We start from the raw sequence: 16,944 nt of genomic DNA, 5'->3' as shown, positions 1-16,944 counted from the left end.
CCCTATAACTCAGAGAGTTCTCGACCGATGTTGTTGAAAAATTGTGTCTGAGTTACTATCCAATAGAGCTAACCTTGGTGCAAATTTCATCCCGATCGGAAGACATCGATTTCAAAAGTTGGTTCACTTGACATGAAATGCCCCATATATGTATATATTAGAATTATGTCGAATTTAAAATTGATAACAACATGTGAGTGACTAATGCGTATTTAAATGCTTTTAGGAAGTGGTCATATGTATATGAACCGATCCAAACATAATTACGGTTTGTGATTTCTTTTTACATACAACTTATGTTTACTTTATGTACTATAGATCCATATTCCGGAAAAAAATTGTATGAGGACTGGCTGAAATTATAGACCGATTTCAACATAGCTTCTCCTTTTATCAAAAGAACAATGTTTGCTAAATTCCATGATATTATCTGCAAAATATTTAAAATCAATAGCAAAACATTTTGGAAAATATCAATTATTTTGGAAGTTGTCTCACATTTTTGTCCATAACTCATTTTATAAAACACCTTTGAAAGAGATTCAACCGAACAGAACAGAACACCCATTTTGTATTGTATCAGTTGTTGAAAGCTATATCCGTTCATGGTGATTTGACAAAACAAACTGAATAAATTATAGCTAAATCGACAGATGTAACTTCAACAATATGGCCGCTATCAACTGTCACAGTCCATATTGTAAGACCCATATATACCCTAGTATACATATATACTAGGGTATTCGATTTTTCTCTTGTTCGAATAAAACAAATAATTCGAATAAGAGATTTTAACTTGTTCGAATAATTCGATCACACGTTTAAAATTAATCGAATTATTTATTCGAATAAATTAATTTTTTTTTAAAAAAAATAAAGAATGAAGTTTTGATGTCGGTTTTTTAATAAATAACGTTAAGGTTAACAATTCAAGTATTGATAATGTTAACAAACATTCGAAAACAAAGTCCATCATTAAATTTTCAACAGAAATATTCTGATCAAATTCCCTTTCGAACAATCTACAAAACAATCTACAGACTAGCAAACCCTTTAGTTTCCGTTTTGGAGCTATGCTTTAAAAAATTTTAGCTAGTTGGACATGATCCTTAACTCAAATACAATATAAACGTATTAAGAACTTTTTTATGTCGTTCATTAATCGGGTTTTAAATTGAGTAACAAATTCTTTAGTAAATTAATTATTCACTATTTCAAAATTATTTATAACAAATTGCATTATACATCAAGCTCTATCGACGAATCTTTGCTTAGTAAAGTGGTCTTGGGGAATTACACAATAAATGGAATCTGTCCAAAGTGTGATATCAATGTCAGTGAACGTGGCTAATTTGAAGTCAGGCAGTGCATGATTGATGCATTTAAAAAAATACGCAAAAAAAAAATTTGGATTATTAATTTCGATTCTTCTAATATTTCGTCAGCTAAATAACAAATATTTTATTCCGTACCTTTTATTTTCATTGGTTCAAGTCCTAAGTTAAAAATTTTTAAAGATTTGTTTTTAGAATTGTAACTTCTTGCACTAATATTTATATATTTATAGAAGGAGCTATAGGAACACTCATCTACAGTGATCGAAGATCCCTTTGTCTTTAGTTATTTGTCGAAACAATACAATTTTTGTGATTATTACTTATTTAAATTTAAAATTATGGAAAATTTTAAGCAATTTAATAAATTTAAATATACATAAAAATAAAACTAATAAAGCAAATCCAAAAATTTTTTCTGTCATTTATTTTATGTTAATATGTAACAAAACGAATTACAATTCAAAACAAAAAACATCCAGTTCTAAATAAAAAACAGACAAAACGAAAATAACTCGAATGTACTCAATTTTGCACCCCACAATTTAGGGAAGAATTGCATTTTTTAAAAAAAAAAAATTTCAAAATCCGTTATTACGTAAATAAAATGATTTTATGTTTATAAAATAGTTTTATGTTTATTCCATAAGAAGTGCACAAAATAGAATCATGTACTCATTTGAGCTCCAAACTGTATATGAACATTTATTCGTTTTATTCGATTATTCTATTATTCTAATGGCCATTTTTAAATTGTTCGAATAATAATACGTAAGAAATTACGCGATTAATCGAACGATCATTATTCGAGTGAATATCCTACCTGATACCCATTAACACGAAATCTGTACACAATTATTTATGTATATCAAAAAAGAAATCTGCTAGATACAACTTACTAACCTACATAAAGTAAAAAAAACTTTGTTGTGTCAACTAAGTGTTAACGAAATGGATTTAACTCTCACCTCATTTTCGTTATTAAAAGAGGCAACAGAGCTTGCAAAGCCCGCAGAAAGACATTGCAAATCTCTATTAAAAATGTTAAAGTTTTTAAAATAAATTTCATTTTCAAAACATAACGCTTGAAGTGAAGTTTATATTGTGTGTGAGAAGAAAATGTTTAAGAAATTCCTTTTCCCTTTTATTATTTTTTATATCAAATACTGTATAGCTATCAATACAGCTGATGACTTGGGTGAAACATCTGCAAAGAAAATGTTGGAACGGAAATCACGAGCTAACCTGGTATCCTTTGAACCATTGGGTGAACATATTAAAATAGGTTTGGATTTCCTACTGCCATTTATTAAAGTGCCAATTGTAAGGAAGGTTGATGCTTATGGCAATGAGCCGGTAAGTTTATTGAAGTTATTTTATGATGATTTTAACAAACAGTTTTTAAATATTTGTAGGCTTTAATTAATATAAATACTGCGGCCTTAGTGACCACCGGTCTATTGGCAACATCTAGTGCCTTGATTTCCTACATCTTTAGAAGATATGTGGTACTTGGAAGAGAAGAATCTACCGCGGACAAGCGTCGAAGATCGGTTAACGATTTAGAACATGAATTGTGGTCCGTTTTAAATAATTTCAAATTGGTTTATAGAAATTCTTCAGGTGCTAGAGTTGGTAAGTTGTATTGCATTCTTAAAGTTCTCAATTAAGTATTATAAATATGTTTCTTTTTAGATACCTCATTAACTGGTCTATTTGATACGATTGATGAGACATTTCAAAGTAACGACATCGACCTAAGTTCATGCATACAAAAAGCCATTTGTGCACGTATACAGCTATCTGCACGTCGTGTTAATGAGGGTGATTCATCAGGTGTCGATAAAATTATTGACGGTTTAATAGGCATTAAATGGTTGAGAAGTGTTTTACGTCACACATCTCTTAAGGAAGCCATTGAGTCAATAAATGTTTCATCGTTTTCCAATCATCAACACAACAACATTTATTGCGACATTAAATATCCACAATGTAAATGGTCAGTGCCAGAAGATAATCTAATTGATATAATTACAACTTATTTGAAATTTACGTGAGAATATTGACATTATTTTTACTGCCAGCGTGGAGCTAAATACGAGAAGTTCTCAAAATAAGGTAGGTAATTTAAAAATAAGTTTTTTTTTGTAGATAATTTGTTATTAGTTTTACCTGTAAGAACATCAGCGGAAATTTAAATTTAATTTTCAAAATACCAAAAGTTAAATGTCAGACTTTGCTGAATGTTGATACTTGCTCGGAATTTTATTAAATGTTGCTCCTTGCATCTTTGAAAAAACAACTCAATTTTTGTGCTTTGACTTATAATGCTAAATTTTAAAATTTTAACTCATTATGGTAAAATAATTTATTGAAGTTTGGGAAAAGCGTGCATAACATCCATACGTCTTTTTAATTCTGAACCATGAGCAATTTTCATTTGCGACCCCAAAAGTGAGTAAACGCCAGTGAATTTTTTCATGTTTTTAAGATCATGAAAACCATTATAGTTCGACTTAAATCTTTATTTTTACACAATCGAAACTATTATAAGGCCCAATCTCCAACAAACCGAAACTTTTAAATATTAATAAATTTTAGGATTTTCATTATATTGAAAAACTCTTAAATAAATAAAAATAAGCGGTCTAATAATATTAGCGAGATATAAGCGAAAAACTGAAAAACTAATTCACAGGATAAAAACCTAGTTGAAACCAGTGTTTAAAAAACTAGACTACAAGTAGCAGTAGCAACGAAAAAACACAAGTAGTCTAGTTAAAAAATTAATAAAAACTCGGAGTCAATAATTACTACTACTAATGCTACCTTCACATTTTGGTAGCAGTAGTTGTAGTAGTACTAATAAAAGAAAAATTTAAAAGTAGCAGAGTAATTTATTTTCTTTTGCTACCTTAAAAAAGAAAAAGTTTTGATGTAGCAGTCATTAGTTTTTTATTAATTCTGCAACTTTTAAAATTTAGTAGTAATAGAAGTTGCAGTTGAGGTAGCAGAAGAAGTAGCAGTTAAGTAGCAGAAGAAGTAGCAGCTAAGTAGCAGTTGAGGTAGCAATAAAATAAGTCAAAAATAAAAATCTTCAGCCAAAAAAGTATATTATGTGTTGTTGTGAGTGTATATTTGTGTAAATTGGTCGTGTTGTAAACAAAAGTTCGGCTTTTTTGTTATAAACACAGAAAACACGATATTTCTGTTAGCAACACGAACATCTGAGACGAATAAAAACGAATAATTCTGTCAAACTCTCTCAAAACAAAAACAACACACAGTGTTTAATTCTGTCAATTTTGGTGTTATGACTGATGATTTTTTTTTGACTACTTTTATTGCTACCTTAACTGCTGCATCAACTGCTACTTAACTGCTACCTTAAAAATTAAAACTCGATATAGAGCAGTAGCAATGATTTGTATTTTTATGCTACTACTCCATTTACAATTTATGTTTTATTACTACTGCTCTGTTAAGAGTTTTATATTTTGAAGGTAGCAGTAGTTTTAAAAAAACAAGAAAACGAAAAAAGACAAATGCTACTTCTACCACTACATACACTTTTTTGAAGCAGTAGTTGTAGCAACAGTTAAAAATTTGTTAGTTATCGTAGCTTTTTAAACACTGGTAAGAGAGCTATATTCGGCTGTGCCGAATCTTATATACCCTTCACCAAATTATACTTAAAAATTAGAGTATCCAAAACCGAAACTGAAAACCGGTCAACCGGTTTTTTCATCTTTGTAAACTCCAACGGTTTCGGTTTTTTTAACTTTTCGGTTTTTTGACAAACCGGTTTTTGTAAGACGGTTAACCGGTTTTAATGAAATGTTTTTTCTATAGTTCATTCAAACATATTTATGAAAAACTTCGATACCATTTTTAAAAATATTGATTTATTTTATAGAAAATTGTAGCATTTGACAACATTTCGTCAAATGTATATAAAATAATTACATAAAGAATTCAAAAAATATAACCGGTTTTTTTATGACAAAAACCGAAACCGCTTAACCGGTTTTTTTAAAAGACAATAATCGAAACTGGTTTTTTCAAAAACACACTTTTTCGGTTAAACCGGAAACCGGTTTTTTGGACACTATTCAAAATACAAATTTTAACTATTTTTAGGTAAACAAAATTTTATAATGTTTTGAAAAAAAAATTTTCAAATTGTTATTTTAATTTTTTTTTTTTTTAAAATTTAAAAATTTTTTGTTTTTTAAATTTGGTGAATAAAAAATTCGGTTTAAGAAATATTTTTTCCGATTTTGACCCATTACTTTATATACGTCATTGCAAAGATCTTTGAAATATCTATCATTAGATATCCATATTGTCTATATTAATGACTTGTAATCCAGATACATATGTATATGTAGGTCAAAAATCGAGGTTGTCCTGTTTTTTTCCTCATATCTCAGCCATCTCAGCCGATTTTGCTGATTTTAAATAGGATACTTCTCGAAAGCATATCTGACAGAATTATTGAAGATTTGGATCCCGAAGACATCTGGTGTCTTCAGAAAATTGATTTCAACAAACAGACGGACATGGCTTAATCGACTCCGCTATCTATAAGGATCCAGAACATATATACTTTATAGGGTCGGAAAATTATATTGTGGAAATTACAAACGGAATGACTAATTTATATATACCCTTCTCACGAAGGTGAATGTTATAAAAAGACATGCTAAAAGTGTTTTTATACTTTTTTACAATTCAACATAAATAACTTTCATAAGCATAATAAATCACACGATCTAATTTAATTTTGATAGGTCCATAATTGGTCATAGCTCTCATATAAGGTCCATAAATTATTGATATTTTAAAAGAAAATGTTTTTCTCATTTACTTAGTGTAGCGGGCTTGACCGACCATACTTTTTTTCTTTCCCTAGTTGTTGATGTTTTGGAACTCACCCTATATTAAATTTTAAATTACCAGGCTCTCATAAAATATACACTAAAAGTATTTGTTTATTTTCTTTAAAAAAAAACAACAACATATTAGGTAGTCCAATATGTAGCAGTGATGGCACCAAACATTTATTTGGTACAATTCATTGGCAATCATTAACATAAATAAGAAACGGCATTAAAATTATACAGATTTGGTACTCTTTAAATTTTGATTCTTTTGAATAATTAATGTTTTCATAATCATTTTTTAAATTTATCAATGGTTTATAAAAGAGATTTTGTAAGGAAATTTTGTTTTAAAAACCTTTTATAAATTTAAAAATTATTTATAAACAAGGATTTAGTAATTAGGGCCGAAAATTGTACAAATTAAATTGCATTGTTTATTTTGCATCTCTGATACGTGCATATTTATTTATTAATGTAATTTTAGTTGTAATAAATGTATGTGCATTAATACAAAAACAATTCCTTATAGGAGAAAGTATAAGCAAATTCTTCCTTCTCTCTCCTTCTCAATGCAACACATTTTTGAAATTCTTTGCGACAACAACAAAACTAGGCTTAAAACAAAATAAACAAAATAACGGGAACGGCTAATTGCAAGGTTTTAAAGAGTGAATTCTTATAATTAAAGTTTCACTTACACATGTACATATATTTAATTGTTTAATTTTAAATGATTGATAATGAAAAATATCGTAGAAAACATTTTGTTTTTTTATTAAAAAAATGATAAATAATTTAAGACAAAAATAATTTTTTTTTGGTAGATAATAGATTCTTTAGAATAAATCAATCGACAAGAATAAAAAGTAAGGCAAGTAAAATTAAACATAATCGATAAAAACAATTAAGTTTAAGGTGCAGAATTTTTATATTTTTTTTTCAAACTCTTCATTTTAAATCCAGTAATTGTCAAATTATTGTCAGACATTTTTTGTAAGATTTTCTTATTTGACTCTTTATGTTGTAGATTGTCATTTTCCTATTGATTTAAACAAATAAATTCTTTCGAAGGACTGTATGAAAATAAATGTGTTACATTAACAAATGTATAAATGTTTAAATACTTACTAAAATTTGTGTTTACCTGATACATTAATTTTACAAAACTAGAATTTGTAAACAAAACATTAAAAATAACATTGTGTAAAAGAACAAATTAACTAAATTTAATATGTAAATAAAATTTAGGCTGATAAATTTGATATTTTTCCAAATCATAATTAAACGTTTTTTTTTATAGGTTCAATGATGTTCTTTCGAAATTAGTTTGTGTTCACTAGAAGTAGTATACAAACAATAACAATCTTTAGAATTATTTAGGAACCATAAAACCACAGAATGGGTTCCAGAAGTGGTTGCGATACAAGAAGAAATTTTTGGTTTATAATATTCATAAACAGCACCATATTATATTACATATAAAAGGTATTTTCAAGCACTATTCAATGATAACCATAATGAACTGATCATTTTCTAAATATATGAAATATAGTATATATCTTGATATTAAATCCCTATAACTCCTAAACTAACATAGAGCAGGCAAACATTTTAACGTTTTTATAATTATAATTATGAGAGCTTTAAATGCCCAAAAAAAAAATAATTAAAATGCAAGCTGTTTCGACAATATTGATTTATGCCAAAGTTAAACAATATGGTTTTATTTTATAAATAAAGGCATTCCTTTAAATAATGCTTACAAAACTGTTAAACATTTTAATCTTATTAATTTTCCTGAACTCCTGGTTGTCTTTGAAATCGTTCTTACTTCATTCGGCATGAAAGAAATCTAAAAAAAAGTAGTCTATATCCATCTCTCTCACTCTGCTTATGCATAATGTTTTTAAATTATCTACATACTTACTAATATTTTTGAGCACCTAATACATAACAAAAATAACAATAATGAAGAAAGAACATTGTTTGTTGTTTTGGACATGTGAGTTTAATAATATTATAAAGATTACTTACTATGATATCTGTTCATCTGGTAGAAGTTTAATTTTCTGGTATTATTTTCTTATATTTTTTATATTTTGTGATTTTTTTTAGTTAAATGAAATTAACCTTAATAATCATTAACTATGATTTCTGTGCGCCTGGTAAAAATTCAATAATTTGGTATTACATAAATTGTTTTTTAGATTTTTCACCAACAAAAAAAATTTACTTCTTTATACCTGTCTGTTATTTCTGAGCATCTATTATATAGTAAAATATTCATATAAACACTAAATCTAGTTCTTGTTAAATAAATTAAAAGTGAAAGTTTCCTGGAAATTTATTTTGTCAACTATTTACGATTTCTGTTTGCCTGGTATTAACATATAATTTTTCAAATATGGTAAATTTCGTTGATTTTATTGTTACAGTGGGGCGTTATATAGTTTGTTTATTTTGGTAAGAAAAATGTTGTCAGTCAATGATGATAGTTGAAAATTTATTTTAATAAATATATAAATTTGAACAAATGTCGTTAATTAACAGTGGAGATAAATGTTTTTTTAATCTAATTTTGTAATCATTTCCTTTTTAAAATTTGAACTGATCTAAATAATTTTAATATATTTTCTAAATCATTTTGTATAAATTTTTAATTGTGTTTTCTTTCACTTACTTCTCTCATTTCAGCTGCTGCTTGCTGGCTTTCTTATGGCGAAATAAAAACTCAAAATTTATGCAATATTTCAAATCAAAGTAATTTATTATTTATTATTAATTTTAAAAAGTGAATAAATGAAAATATTTATAATAAAACATTGAACATAAAATGTATTTTTTTTTATAAAACAGCAAAAAAAAAAGAAATAGTTTTTCTTAAAATTTAAAAAAAATGTTTATAAGACAGCAAAAGACAAAAAAAATATAATTTTATTTATTGACAAACAATTTGCTAAATTATAGAAAAAAAATTGCACAAAAAAAGTGATTTAAATTGATAATTAAAATTAAAAAAAAGTGAAATAAAATTTTTTTCTATAATTTTTGTTAAAAAAATGAAATTAAAATTATTACAATTAATAAAATTGTCTGATAAATGCTTAAAAAGGGTTTAAACTAATAAAAAATAAAGAAATATTGAATTAAAATTGTAACTTATAAGAAATTATATATTTTTTTCTTTTTAATAATTTTGTCCAGTATTTATAATAAAATATATCTATATGTATCTATTTTTTTTTGTTTAATCATAGTTTAATTTTGATATACATACATATATGTAAAAGATTTTAAAAAAAGGTATGAGTGAAAACTTGGATATTTTAAAAGAATTGAACATTTTATTTAAAATTTAACCTTCACCAATTATGTTTGTTGTGTTGTATAAAATTGTTTTTAACTATGATTAAGATTTTTTTCAATATTAAGGCCAGACTAAGTTTTTTATAAAGGGAGTTTTCAATTTAAATATAAAATAAATTTTAAAATTTGTTTGAATTTAATTTTTTTCGTTGTTTTTTAAAGGAAATTTATTTGTTTAATCAATTTTAGTTAAGCCTTAGAATTTTATAAATTTTTTTGAGGGTTTTTTTTTGATATTCTTGTTGTAGTTGATTCATTATAAAAATATGTATATTTTATATGGAGTTATTTTACTAAAATCTAAATATTTTTTGTGTGTATATTTTTTTTTGTTAATTCAAATAAACAGAGGAGGGGCAGTAAAGTGTAGTTATTATTTTGTTTATAATTTGTTTTGATTTTTTTGTTTAAACTTATTTGAATTTATATATGTATGTATGTATGTATTTAGTTTTATGTGTTTGGGGAAGTTAGAATAACAAAATCCAAAAAATATTTAACAATTACATTTTTTATAAAATAAATTTAACAATTATGTTAAATAAAATGTTCAATGTTTAAAAAAATGTGTTATTAATTGTTTGTCAAGTTGTTTGTTGTTTGTTATATTTTAGAATATTTTGTAAATTGTATAAAATGTGTTATTATTCTAAACTAAATCAACGGGCCATTCATTCAAAACATTTTCAATATCATTCTCTTGCAAATACTCCTTGGTAGTCATATGATAGTCATCATTGCATAGATCCATTAGAAAAGGAGTCATCAAAGGGTTGCTGCTGTCTATATACGATATTGATCTCTTGCGTTTGCACATAGTAGCACCATCCTCTTCAGTGTCTTCAAGTAATTTCTTGGCCAGCTCCGCTCCTTGCATTAGTACAGCACTAGTTACAGTGGTCGTAGTTATGGGAGCTATGGTGGATTTTATATTTTCATTAATCTTATTGTTGTTGGCCAATTTTATAATGTTGTTATCGATGTCTATAATTTTATTATTGTTGTTGTTAACAATTACTGTTGCTGCCGTCATTTGTTGTTGTTGGTAGGGTCTCTTAAGTGGTGACATATTTTCAGCTACACTTATGTCATCAATGCCGCTATCGCTGGCCGAATCGATGGCATCACATGGCGACAAACCAGGCGGATTAGAATCGTCATTAGTTATCAAACTTGTTGTGGGTGATGGCAAAACACCTGGTCCTCCTATCCAGGGATTATGACGATAATTACGCAATACGGTGGCCGGCGAGGTCATGCACTGCAATGGTCTGGTCAATGAGGGTGAAACACAAAGGTCTGGCGATTGCATCGAAGACCTGGAGCCATCTTCAATAGTTATGATTTCCGGTTTGGGCAATTTTGTTTTCTATATTTGTTTTTAAGAAATTGGGGAAAGAAAAAATAAAATGTTATTAGTTTTTTTTATAAAAGAATTATAAAAGTTTTATTTTCAATCAAATTAAAGGAGCCTGTACTTGTATAACGAACAATTTTGTATTAATTTGTTAACTTAAATTTTTAATTTGACATTTAAAATGTGGAAATTACCACTCATAATGAAGGCTACAATAAAATACAAAAAAATGTATTATAATTTTTAAAGAAATGCAATATTTTTTATATTTTTTTTAGATTTAATTGTTCGTTATACACCTGGCTCTGAAGAAAATTTGCTTTAGTTGTTAATTGTTTAATCGAGTATAAATTTGTTTATATAATTTAAGCTAAAGCAAATTTTCTCCTAATAAAAGCTAAATTATTAAAAATAAAGTTAAAAAAATGTGTTTTGTATTCAAAATTAAAGTCTTTTCAGTTTTCTGTCTAATGGTCCAGTTTTTGTTTAGTATTTACTTAGTCAACTTGCATCTTATTTCAATAAATTTATTCATTACATTGTATTTAAAACATTGTACATAAAACATAGTTATAATTTAAACAATAAATGGATCGATTTTATAGTAAATAATATTTATCTTATACTAAATTATATTTTAAGTTATAAGTTATGTATATATCAGATTTTAAAGTTTTATAATTGGAAGTAATCGAATAAGAAACAAACTATTATTGTTTTTCATTAAAGAACAACTTTTTCATTAAAACAATGAAACGATTTTGTGAGCGTTCTAATGAAAACTTTTAATTCTGAATAGTACGGAAATACAGCAAATATTGACGATATACATATCTTATATTACTTCAGTATACTTAAACTATTAATTATTTTAATTGTAAATAAACCTAATTAAAAGTGCGTTCTTATATCTTTTTTGAATAATTCATTTAATATTTTTTTACTGATTTAAACGTTTAATTTCTTAAATTCATTTATTCATTCAAGCTTCAGTTTATAGAATATATTCTAATAAGCTTTTTAACGATATTCAAGTTATATAAACAAGAAAAGCTTTTCATAAAAATAAATTCATATTTTAAATTTGCAGGGGAGGGATATCAATGTCTGCTTTTACATACAGCAAGTCTGTGTTCAATTTTGTATGTCAAAACCTAATAGACGCCATAGTGAAAATCAGAAAACAAAAGATAATTGAAGAGGCTTGCCAGTACTCTTCTTTCTGCTTGCCTCTCTCCTATAAACTCAGACTTGCGGCAAGAAAACTTGCCCAGTGTAAAAGCAGACAATGTTTTAAAAATCTTTAAAACATTTGATGTTGGAATTTAAAAAAAATAAATGCATATCTCAAATTTCAAATCTTACATTTTCAAAATTTTGTTTAAACGAAAATGTTTGAATTTTCGTTTAAACAAAATTTTGAAAATGTAAGATTTGAAATTTGAGATATGCATTTATTTTTTTTAAATTAAAAAAAAGTTTTCGATTCTAATAAACGCTAAATAAGGATTAAAAATTCACAATTTAACGATTGTATATATTATGGGACAGCGTGGGTACCGATTAGAAATTGGATTGGATTTCGAGGAATGTTAGTGAATATGTCAATCTGAAATGAAATATTATAAAATATGCCAAGGTACAATCAGAGTTTAAAAGAATTGAAAATAATTATTTTAATTTTTTGAAATATTGTAAAAAAAAATATTTGAAAATGTAAAATTTGCGATTTTTTTTTGGTATCAAGTTATAATGCGCTATCGATTTCAGAAAATTTTTATATTTCATATTTAAACATCTATGGACAAATGAAATAAAAAAAACTATTTTCATTGGAATTTATTTACAATATTTAATTTTTGAAATATTTTTAACAAATATTGCTACTTTGACCCAAAACACGAAACTTCAAATATACAACTAAATGTTATCCGAGTTTGTTAAAATGTTCAGCATTTGATTTGTAGCTGATGTAAAACAATGTTAGACCATAGAGGCAACTTAGTTGATATTTTAAGGAAACATTTAAACTTTCAAACTTTTTTGAAACCTTTACAAAAAACTTATGTTAATCCTTAAACAATTAGACATACGCAACCACTTTTACATTTAATTGAACTGGTACAAATTCCTAAGTACATATATAGGTTTAAGGTATTCATAGACTGCAATACTGAGTATTAATATTTGTCAAAAACTCAAGTTCATCGCCTATACAAAATTTGTATTAGATTTTCAAAAAATACGAATGTTTTTTTGATTTACGGTTGGTATTTTAAATTTGATTAAAACAAACAAAAACTTTTTATTTTCATATGTATCGGGTATGTATTTATAAATACAAATGTCAAAAAAAATAAAAATAAAGTTTGCAGAAAAATATCAATCAAGAAAGAAATAAACTATTTGTAAAACTATCGTGTAAACAATAAATATTTATCCGAAAAGATTTCTTGAAATACCGATTGATTTCAATAATATTTTAAATTTGAAAAGTGTTAATACTCCGTATTGCCGTCTATAAATACCTTTATTAACAACATTAAATTTAACCAACATATAGTACATATAAAATAAGAATTGAAACCAATTGGCAAACAATTTAAGCCACAAATATAATCAAATAATATTTACAAATTTCACTTTCTTTCGCTACTAAATACATATTTCTTAACATCAACATCTACGATATTCCCTTTGGTAAAATACAAAAATACGAGTACATCATCAGGAAAATAGGAAGAAAATGAAGAAAAGAAAAAATATTCTCAATAGTATAATATACAACATGATGTGTGAGTGTGTTTTCGAGAAAGTGTTTCAAAATAACACTAGGCAACAAAATATCGAGGATTTTAATGAATACGAGTAGATCTTAAGACATACAAGAATTTAGTAATATTTATAAGAATTTTAATTTTATACTGTTTAGTATTTGTATGCTTTAAAATAATCTCTAGATCATGCAATACTATGGAATATTATGTTCGAAAATTCGATATTAAATTCGAATATTCGAACTTATGTTCGAAAATATTTTGAAGCTGTTAAATTGATCTCAAAATCATGAGGATTCATAAAAAAAACATTTTTTAATGTGGCCAATTTCTTACATTTTCCAATTTCGAACTTAAAAATTTTGAAAAAATGATGAAAATAAATTAATAATAAAAAACAAGAAGAAAATAAACTTTAAATTAAAGTTTATTTTATATGATTTGTTGCGACAAGCCCAGCGACAGGAAAACATAGTGAAGTGACAAGATTTTAAACATACAAAATCTATATTTTCTTCTTTTTAGAGCATTTAAATAAAAGCTAGTTTTAAAAAGGTTTTTTTATTATTAATTTTATGTTTGAAAAAAAAATAAGTACTTAAAAAATATTATTCAAAATATGACAAATTCAATGGTCCAAAATTCCAAAACTATTTATAGATTTATTTTGTCTAATAGCATACTTTAATTTGTATACCTAAAATCACCAATCAGTGACATAGCAAATTCTGTGGCACAGTGTAATCTAGATTAATAACAACAGAATAAAAGCGACAGACTGCTACCACGTTTGTTGTTCATCGAAGGTACTGTAGAAATACTAAGTACTGTTATCTCCAAGTACTTTAACGTCCTAACGCTTACGTTGTAATTTTTCATTTCAGTTTTCTTTCTAAATAATAATGTTGATAATAAGTTGTTTAAGGAATTGATATGCCTGTTGGCTTTAAAAAACACAACAAAAAATAAATAAAATTTATGCAGCGTGTTAGAAATAAATAAAAAAAACTTTTTTGTTTCAGTTTTGTTTCAAGATGCTGATTAAGCTCTTTTTTTATGATGTGAAACAGCAGCATCAACATCAACAAAATAAAGCTAACAAATTGGGGAAATTGAATGCAAAGTTTGTAGAGAATCAAGAAATTTGTGGTTAATTTAAAACTAAGAAGAAGAAACAAATTTAATATATTAATTGCTGGTCAAATATATGGAATCTTTGCACTTAAAGAAAAAATCAGACTAAAAATTGTTTAAACAAATTTCTAAAAATAAATAATTCTATTTTCAAATCATTTTAAATGGTTATATAAACCGTTATTTTTAACACCATAATATTTTTGGTAGAGATTTATATTTTTATTAAAATATAATTGATGATCTAAGTTCAAGTCTATAATCTAAAACAGATTTCCATAAACACAATATTTCATAGATTTGCAAAACAAAACAAATCAAATCACTGATAAAACTAAATATTATTTCAAAATGACACACCCTATAACGTCAATGGTTATTGACGTTATTAGTTTAGGATTATAAAACATATTGTTTTCAAAATAATATTCACTATTTGAAAAAGTTTTTAAAAAATATTAGCAAAAAAACGAACTGTTTTTTATACTGCGTTTTTTACATTTGATTTTAAGACTTTGACAAGTCCCAAAGAAATCTTAGACATATTGCATATCATTGGATAGGAAAATGTTTAAATAGTTAAATTAGTATCAAAAAAAGTCAAATATTCTAAAATGAAACACCCAAATTAATTTCTTTAAGTGTTTTCTTAACCCACATAACAATATTTTTGTAGCATTATTAAAAAGCTTATTTAAATTGTTGTAACATTACACTCAATTATGATTATTATGATATTTATTGTTGGTTCTTTTTAAGGGGTATTACTGGAAAATACCCTTCAGTTTTAATGGTGGTCAGGTATTATTTTTATACAGTATTTTTCACTTATAACTTGTTACTTGACTGTCTTCATAGGCATCATTTTAAGTTTATTTTTTGTTTGTAATACAAAAAGAAGTCATTTGGTAATCTAGCGTAAAGTCAATGATCACTTATGCCGTTTGCATTTCTTTAAGAAAATCTTGCCCTTTTATAGAAAACCACAATTTTGGTCCTGTGTAAGGACAAATCAAGAGTATTTAAGAGAGCTGTACAAATAGTGAATATATTCGAAACAAATTATTTTATTCTAAATTCTGAATTCTATTTGAAACTCTAAATTTCTGTTAGAAATATTAAATTTCTATACAAAATTCTAAATTTGTATTCGAAATTCAAAATTTCTAATCGAAATTCAAAATTTCTAATCGAAATTCAAAATTTCTACGAAATTTAAAATTTCTATTCGAAATTCTAAATTGTTAATCGAAATTCTAAATTTGTATTCGAAATTCTAAATTTCTCTCAGAAATTCAAAATTTCTATTCGAAATTTAAAGTTTCGAATTCACTTAATTGTGAATAAATTCGAAAATAGTCCATCGATTTTTATGATCGATATCTCATTTTGTTCCTATTACATGTGGCTTTGCGATAAAGCAATAAATCTAAACAATTTCTGCCGTTTTAGATTTTTCATGATTTTTTTAAAACAAAACAAAATTTGATATTTTTACATAAAAAATATATTTTTTGCTTCAATTTGTTATTATAACTCCGAAACTACTGAGCCGATTAAAACGCAATATATATGAGAAAATTTGTACATAGCTTGGGGAAAATGTTTTCAAAATTCAATCAATCGAAAGAAGAACATTAACTACTCAATTTTATGTATATCAAAGAAAAAAGTAAAATTTTGTGAAAATGAACGAATTCAATTATGAATAAATTCGAAAATAATTAATCGATTTTTATGATCGATATCTCATTTAGTTGCTATTATATTTGGGTTTACGATAAAGCAATAAACAAAAATAAAACAAAAATATTTGCTATTTTCACGTAAAAAATATATTTTTTGCTTCAGTTTGTTGTTATAACTCCGAAACTTCAATAATATCGGACTAACCCTTTTTGAGTTATCATAAATTATGTTAAGAAACATCTACAAAAATTCGCAATTTTTTGAAAAAAAAATGTATCCATAGAATTCAAAAATTTTACCATTTTTGTACTTAGGTAACCATGATGCATCAAATCTATATAGTGGTTAGTGAAGCCTTTTTTTCCTGTTGACCTGTGTAAGGAGACCTAAGTGTAATGCGT

The 16,944-nt window shown here is 25.8% G+C and overlaps 2 protein-coding genes across 4 annotated transcripts in view; one reads left to right on the top strand and one right to left on the bottom strand.

The window, feature by feature from the left end:
- Window positions 1–2,521: 2,521 nt before the first annotated feature.
- On the top strand, window positions 2,522–3,417 carry LOC135954513 (uncharacterized). The gene is made up of 3 exons (XM_065504698.1): window positions 2,522–2,690; window positions 2,750–2,969; window positions 3,030–3,417. The coding sequence occupies exons 1-3, from the start codon at window positions 2,553–2,555 to the stop codon at window positions 3,389–3,391; spliced, it is 720 nt and encodes a 239-aa protein (XP_065360770.1). The 5' UTR covers window positions 2,522–2,552; the 3' UTR covers window positions 3,392–3,417.
- Window positions 3,418–10,230: 6,813 nt separating this feature from the next.
- The window catches only part of sima (similar), a 281,132-nt gene continuing 274,418 nt past the window's right edge, over window positions 10,231–16,944 (bottom strand). For all 3 annotated transcript variants that reach the window (XM_065515340.1, XM_065515341.1, XM_065515339.1), the window contains one exon: window positions 10,231–10,955. In XM_065515340.1, the coding sequence (XP_065371412.1) occupies window positions 10,236–10,955 (720 nt within the window). In that variant the 3' untranslated portion in view covers window positions 10,231–10,235. The remainder of the gene's footprint in view (window positions 10,956–16,944) is intronic.

The sequence above is a fragment of the Calliphora vicina genome, chromosome 1 (genome assembly GCF_958450345.1).
Source record: "Calliphora vicina chromosome 1, idCalVici1.1, whole genome shotgun sequence".
Taxonomy (NCBI): Eukaryota; Metazoa; Arthropoda; class Insecta; order Diptera; family Calliphoridae; genus Calliphora; species Calliphora vicina.
Note: the sequence above shows the minus strand (reverse complement) of the source record. Positions and strands in the feature narration are given on the sequence as shown.